An 8019-nucleotide genomic window follows, 5' to 3' on the forward strand; every position below is an offset into this window, starting at 1 on the left:
GTCAATAGTATATTATTAATATTATTAGTTCTCTGCCCTGTGGTTCAGGTTGTGTGTCTGCCCTGTGACTGGAGGGTTTGTGGTTCAGGTTGTGTGTCTGCCCTGTGACTGGAGGGTGTGTGGTTCAGGTTGTGTGTCTGCCCTGTGACTGGAGGGTTTGTGGTTCAGGTTGTGTGTCTGCCCTGTGACTGGAGGGTTTGTGGTTCAGGTTGTTTGTCTGCCCTGTGACTGGAGGGTTTGTGGTTCAAGTTGTGTGGAGGTTCAGATGTAGGAGAAACTGACCAAAGCAGTGGACGCTCTGATGCAGAAGCTCGTCCAGAGTCGCCGCCTTCCTCAGACTCCACGATCCCATCATGCACCAGCTTAACAGCTCTGCACCAATCAGAGCGTTCGACCAATCAGAGCGCCCCTAAAGAGAAAGAGAACCAGTGTAATACTCTTTACTCCAGCTTTAGACCTGGTTTAGTCCTGGTTTAGACCTGCTTTAGACCTGGTTTAGTCCTGGTTTATACCTGGTTTAGTCCTGGTTTAGTCCTGGTTTAGTCCTGCTTTAGTCCTGGTTTAGTCCTGGTTTAGACCTGGTTTAGTCCAGGTTTAGTCCTGGTTTAGTCCTGGTTTAGTCCTGGTTTAGTCCTGCTTTAGTCCTGCTTTAGTCCTGGTTTAGTCCTGGTTTAGTCCTGGTTTAGTCCTGCTTTAGTCCTACTTTAGTCCTGCTTTAGACCTGGTTTAGTCCTGCTTTAGTCCTGGTTTAGTCCTGCTTTAGTCCTGGTTTAGTCCTGCTTTAGTCCTGGTTTAGTCCTGCTTTAGTCCTGCTTTAGTCCTGCTTTAGTCCTGCTTTAGTCCTGGTTTAGTCCTGCTTTAGTCCTGCTTTAGTCCTGGTTTAGTCCTGGTTTAGTCCTGCTTTAGTCCTGCTTTAGTCCTGGTTTAGTCCTGGTTTAATCCTGGTTTAGTCCTGCTTTAGTCCTGCTTTAGACCTGGTTTAGTCCTGCTTTAGTCCTGCTTTATACCTGGTTTGGTCCTGGTTTAGTCCTGGTTTAGTCCTGGTTTAGTCCTGCTTTAGTCCTGCTTTAGTCCTGGTTTATTCCTGCTTTCGACCTGGTTTAGTCCTGGTTTAGTCCTTGTTTAGTCCTGCTTTAGTCCTGGTTTAGTCCTGGTTTAGTCCTGCTTTAGTCCTAGTTTAGTCCTGGTTTAGTCCTGCTTTAGACCTGGTTTAGTCCTGCTTTAGTCCTGGTTTAGTCCTGGTTTAGTCCTGCTTTAGACCTGGTTTAGTCCTGCTTTAGACCTGGTTTAGTCCTGGTTTAGACCTGGTTTAGTCCTGCTTTAGTCCTGGTTTAGTCCTGCTTTAGTCCTGCTTTAGTCCTGCTTTAGTCCTGGTTTAGTCCTGCTTTAGTCCTGCTTTAGTCCTGCTTTAGTCCTGGTTTAGTCCTGGTTTAGTCCTGCTTTAGTCCTGCTTTAGTCCTGGTTTAGTCCTGGTTTAATCCTGGTTTAGTCCTGCTTTAGACCTGTTTTGGTCCTGGTTTAGTCCTGGTTTAGTCCTGGTTTAGTCCTGCTTTAGTGCTGCTTTAGTCCTGGTTTATTCCTGCTTTCGACCTGGTTTAGTCCTGGTTTAGTCCTGGTTTAGTCCTGGTTTAGTCCTGCTTTAGACCTGGTTTAGTCCTGCTTTAGTCCTGGTTTAGTCCTGGTTTAGTCCTGCTTTAGACCTGGTTTAGTCCTGCTTTAGTCCTGCTTTAGTCCTGGTTTAGTCCTGCTTTAGTCCTGGTTTAGTCCTGGTTTAGTCCTGCTTTAGACCTGGTTTAGTCCTGCTTTAGACCTGGTTTAGTCCTGGTTAAGACCTGGTTTAGTCCTGGTTTAGTCCTGGTTTAGTCCTGCTTTAGACCTGGTTTAGTCCTGGTTTAGTCCTGCTTTAGTCCTGCTTTAGTCCTGCTTTAGTCCTGGTTTAGTCCTGGCTTAGTCCTGGTTTAGTCCTGGTTTAGTCCTGGTTTAGTCCTGGTTTAGACCTGGTTTAGTCCTGGTTTAGTCCTGGTTTAGACCTGGTTTAGACCTGGTTTCGTCCTGCTTTAGTCCTGGTTTAGTCCTTGTTTAGTCCTGGTTTAGTCCTGGTTTAGTCCTGGTTTAGTCCTGGTTTAGTCCTGGTTTAGTCTTGGTTTTGTCTTGGTTTAGTCCTGGTTTAGTCTTGGTTTAGTCCTGGTTTAGTCTTGCTTTAGTCCTGGTTTAGTCCTGGTTTAGTCCTGCTTTAGTCCTGCTTTAGTCCTGCTTTAGTCCTGCTTTAGTCCTGGTTTAGTCCTGGTTTAGTCCTGCTTTAGTCCTGGTTTAGTCCTGCTTTAGACCTGGTTTAGTCCTGGTTTAGTCCTGCTTTAGTCCTGCTTTAGTCCTGCTTTAGTCCTGGCTTAGTCCTGGTTTAGTCCTGCTTTAGTCCTGCTTTAGTCCTGCTTTAGTCCTGGCTTAGTCCTGGCTTAGTCCTGGTTTAGTCCTCCATCACACGTTAACTTTAATAGGAAACACACTGACTTGATAAAAAGTTCAGTTTGTGCCGTTATTTGAACATTATTGTATGTTAGCATTAGCATTAGCATTAGCATTAGCACGTCTCCAGGTGTTTACACGGGACGTAACGCTCTGAACATGTGACTGGGATTATCACTCTGGAACTCTCTCTTCGTCTTCATTATTCATTTATTTTAACGAGACTAATTCTCCATAAGAATGAACGGAACAGGAAGTGGAGCTCCGTGTTTTTAAGGCAACAGGAACTACTCGGGTTGTGAAAGGATCTGTTCAGTTATTTGAAGGACGTTAAGCAAACACACTTTACTGAAAAGATTAAAACAGCAAATTACATGAAAAAATGAATTTAATGATTGAAAACAGCTGTAAAAATGTGGAACAGCTACTGCTTTAGCCTGATTTGAGATGACTTGTGCTTGTCTTTGGCCTGTGTTCACTTCTAAAGAGTCAAATATTTCATATTTAAATAGTAAATGTGTGAAACGCCAGGACCGTCACAAAGCAGCTGTTCTCATGCTAGGCTAGCAGCCGCCGTAGCGCTGGGAGCTAACACAAAGCTAATGTTGATGCATGTTCCGTCGTCATGGAGACACTGAGGGCGGAAAACAATGGTTTAATTCATAAGTCACAACAGCCTCATGTCACTGAGAACATGACGTCTGCCAGAAAAACCCTAAAGCAGGACTAAACCAGGACTAAACCAGGACTAAACCAGGACTAAAGCAGGACTAAACCAGGACTAAACCAGGACTAAACCAGGTCTTAACCAGGACTAAACCAGGTCTAAAGCAGGACTAAACCAGGTCTAAAGCAGGACTAAACCAGGACTAAACCAGGACTAAACCAGGACTAAACCAGGACTAAACAAGGACTAAACAAGGACTAAACCAGGACTAAAGCAGGACTAAACCAGGACTAAACCAGGACTAAACCAGGACTAAAGCAAGACTAAACCAGGACTAAACCAAGACTAAACCAGGACTAAACCAAGACAAAACCAAGACTAAACCAGGACTAAACCAGGACTAAACCAGGACTAAACCAGGACTAAACAAGGACTAAACCAGGACTAAAGCAGGACGAAACCAGGTCTAAACCAGGTCTAAACCAGGACTAAACCAGGACTAAACCAGGTCTAAACCAGGACTAAACCAGGACTAAACCAGGACTAAACCAGGTCTAAACCAGGACTAAACCAGGACTAAACCAGGACTAAAGCAGGACTAAACCAGGACTAAACCAGGACTAAACCAGGTCTTAACCAGGACTAAACCAGGTCTAAAGCAGGACTAAACCAGGTCTAAAGCAGGACTAAACCAGGACTAAACCAGGACTAAACCAGGACTAAACCAGGACTAAACAAGGACTAAACAAGGACTAAACCAGGACTAAAGCAGGACTAAACCAGGACTAAACCAGGACTAAACCAGGACTAAACCAGGACTAAACAAGGACTAAACAAGGACTAAACCAGGACTAAAGCAGGACTAAACCAGGACTAAACAGGACTAAAGCAGGACTAAACCAGGACTAAACCAGGACTAAACCAGGTCTAAACCAGGACTAAACCAGGACTAAAGCAGGACGAAACCAGGTCTAAAGCAGGACTAAACCAGGACTAAACCAGGTCTAAACCAGGACTAAACCAGGACTAAACCAGGTCTAAACCAGGTCTAAACCAGGACTAAACCAGGTCTAAACCAGGACTAAACCAGGACTAAACCACCAGGACTAAACCAGGACTAAACCAGGTCTTAACCAGGACTAAACCAGGACTAAACCAGGACTAAAGCAGGACTAAACCAGGACTAAACTAGGACTAAACCAGGTCTTAACCAGGACTAAACCAGGTCTAAAGCAGGACTAAACCAGGTCTAAAGCAGGACTAAACCAGGACTAAACCAGGACTAAAGCAGGACTAAACCAGGACTAAACCAGGACTAAAGCAGGACTAAACCAGGTCTAAAGCAGGACTAAACCAGGACTAAACCAGGACTAAACCAGGACTAAACAAGGACTAAACAAGGACTAAACCAGGACTAAAGCAGGACTAAACCAGGACTAAACAGGACTAAAGCAGGACTAAACCAGGACTAAACCAGGACTAAACCAGGTCTAAACCAGGACTAAACCAGGACTAAAGCAGGACGAAACCAGGTCTAAAGCAGGACTAAACCAGGACTAAACCAGGTCTAAACCAGGTCTAAACCAGGACTAAACCAGGATTAAACCAGGTCTAAACCAGGACTAAACCAGGACTAAACCAGGACTAAACCAGGACTAAAACAGGTCTAAACCAGGTCTAAACCAGGACTAAACCAGGACTAAACCAGGTCTAAGCCAGGACTAAACCAGGTCTAAACCAGGTCTAAACCAGGACTAAACCAGGACTAAACCACCAGGACTAAACCAGGACTAAACCAGGTCTAAACCAGGACTAAACCAGGACTAAACCAGGACTAAACCAGGACTAAACCAGGACTAAACCAGGACTAAAGCAGGACTAAACCAGGACTAAACCAGGACTAAACCAGGTCTAAACCAGGACTAAACCAGGACTAAAGCAGGACGAAACCAGGTCTAAACCAGGACTAAACCAGGACTAAACCAGGACTAAACAAGGACTAAACAAGGACTAAACCAGGACTAAAGCAGGACTAAACCAGGACTAAAGTAGGACTAAACCAGGACTAAACCAGGACTAAACCAGGTCTAAACCAGGACTAAACCAGGACTAAAGCAGGACGAAACCAGGTCTAAAGCAGGACTAAACCAGGACTAAACCAGGTCTAAACCAGGTCTAAACCAGGACTAAACCAGGACTAAACCAGGTCTAAACCAGGACTAAACCAGGACTAAACCAGGTCTAAACCAGGACTAAACCAGGACTAAACCAGGACTAAACCAGGTCTAAGCCAGGACTAAACCAGGTCTAAACCAGGACTAAACCAGGACTGAACCACCAGGACTAAACCAGGACTAAACCAGGTCTAAACCAGGACTAAACCAGCACTAAACCAGGACTAAACCAGGACTAAACCAGGTCTAAACCAGGACTAAACCAGGACTAAACAAGGACTAAACCAGGACTAAACAAGGACTAAACAAGGACTAAACCAGGACTAAAGCAGGACTAAACCAGGACTAAACCAGGACTAAACCAGGTCTAAACCAGGACTAAACCAGGACTAAAGCAGGACGAAACCAGGTCTAAACCAGGACTAAACCAGGACTAAACAAGGACTAAACAAGGACTAAACAAGGACTAAACCAGGACTAAAGCAGGACTAAACCAGGACTAAACCAGGACTAAAGCAGGACTAAACCAGGACTAAACCAGGACTAAACCAGGTCTAAACCAGGACTAAACCAGGACTAAAGCAGGACGAAACCAGGTCTAAAGCAGGACTAAACCAGGACTAAACCAGGTCTAAACCAGGTCTAAACCAGGACTAAACCAGGACTAAACCAGGTCTAAACCAGGACTAAACCAGGACTAAACCAGGACTAAACCAGGTCTAAACCAGGTCTAAACCAGGACTAAAGCAGGACTAAACCAGGACTAAACCAGGTCTAAACCAGGACTAAACCAGGTCTAAACCAGGACTAAACCAGGACTAAACCACCAGGACTAAACCAGGTCTAAACCAAGACTAAACCAGGACTAAACCAGGTCTAAACCAGGTCTAAACCAGGTCTAAACCAGGACTAAACCAGGTCTAAACCAGGACTAAACCAGGACTAAACCACCAGGACTAAACCAGGACTAAACCAGGTCTTAACCAGGACTAAACCAGGACTAAACCAGGACTAAACCAGGTCTAAACCAGGACTAAACCAGGACTAAACCAGGACTAAACCAGGTCTAAACCAGGACTAAACCAGGACTAAACCAGGTCTAAACCAGGTCTAAACCAGGACTAAACCAGGACTAAACCACCAGGACTAAACCAGGACTAAACCAGGTCTAAACCAGGACTAAACCAGGACTAAACCAGGTCTAAACCAGGTCTAAACCAGGATTAAACCAGCTCTAAACCAGGACTAAACCAGGTCTAAACCAGGACTAAACCAGGACTAAACCAGGACTAAACCAGGACTAAACCAGGACTAAACCAGGTCTAAACCAGGTCTAAACCAGGATTAAACCATGTCTAAACCAGGACTAAACCAGGACTAAACCAGGACTAAACCACCAGGACTAAACCAGGACTAAACCAGGACTAAACCAGGACTAAACCACCAGGACTAAACCAGGACTAAACCAGGACTAAACCACCAGGATTAAACCAGGTCTAAACCAGGACTAAACCAGGACTAAACCAGGACTAAACCAGGACTAAACCACCAGGACTAAACCAGGACTAAACCAGGACTAAACCAGGACTAAACCAGGACTAAACCAGGTCTAAACCAGGACTAAACCAGGACTAAACCACCAGGACTAAACCAGGACTAAACCAGGACTAAACCAGGACTAAACCAGGTCTAAACCAGGTCTAAACCAGGACTAAACCAGGACTAAACCACCAGGACTAAACCAGGACTAAACCAGGTCTAAACCAGGACTAAACCAGGACTAAACCAAGACTAAACCAGGTCTAAACCAGGTCTAAACCAGGTCTAAACCAGGATTAAACCAGGTCTAAACCAGGACTAAACCAGGACTAAACCAGGACTAAACCAGGACTAAACCAGGACTAAAACAGGTCTAAACCAGGACAAAACCAGGACTAAACCACCAGGACTAAACCAGGACTAAACCAGGTCTAAACCAGGACTAAACCAGGACTAAACCAAGACTAAACCAGGTCTAAACCAGGTCTAAACCAGGTCTAAACCAGGATTAAACCAGGTCTAAACCAGGACTAAACCAGGACTAAACCAGGTCCAGACCAGGACTAAACCAGGTCCAAACCAGGTCTAAACCAGGACTAAACCAGGTCTAAACCAGGACTAAACCAGGACTAAACCAGGACTAAACCTGGACTAAACCAGGACTAAACCAGGACTAAACCAGGACTAAACCAGATCTAAACCAGGTATAAACCAGGACTAAACCAGGACTAAACCAGGACTAAACCTGGACTAAACCAGGACTAAACCAGGACTAAACCAGGTCTAAACCAGGTCTAAACCAGGACTAAACCAGGACTAAACCAGGACTAAACCAGGTCTAAACCTGGACTAAACCAGGACTAAACCAGGTCTAAACCAGGACTAAACCAGGACTAAACCACCAGGACTAAACCAGGACTAAACCAGGTCTAAACCAGGTCTAAACCAGGACTAAACCAGGACTAAACCAGGACTAAACCACCAGGACTAAACCAGGACTAAACCAGGTCTTAACCAGGACTAAACCAGGACTAAACCAAGACTAAACCAGGTCTAAACCAGGTCTAAACCAGGTCTAAACCAGGATTAAACCAGGTCTAAACCAGGACTAAACCAGGACTAAACCAGGACTAAACCAGGACAAAACCAGGTCTAAACCAGGACTAAACCAGGACT

General features: G+C 45.0%; 1 protein-coding gene across 1 annotated transcript in view; it reads right to left on the minus strand.

The window, feature by feature from the left end:
- Positions 1-410, minus strand: part of LOC140348241 (ras guanyl-releasing protein 3-like) — a gene marked incomplete at its 3' end in the record, with an annotated part of 6101 nt that extends 5691 nt beyond the window's left edge. Inside the window, exon 1 of the mRNA XM_072434298.1 lies at positions 283-410. Within this exon, the coding sequence (XP_072290399.1) occupies positions 283-355 (73 nt within the window). The remainder of the gene's footprint in view (positions 1-282) is intronic.
- Between the last annotated feature and the right edge of the window lie 7609 nt (positions 411-8019).

Source organism: Eucyclogobius newberryi, unplaced genomic scaffold (assembly GCF_026437365.1).
Source record: "Eucyclogobius newberryi isolate DKJ021-1_F unplaced genomic scaffold, fEucNew1.0.hap1 SCAF_64, whole genome shotgun sequence".
NCBI classification, from domain to species: Eukaryota; Metazoa; Chordata; class Actinopteri; order Gobiiformes; family Gobiidae; genus Eucyclogobius; species Eucyclogobius newberryi.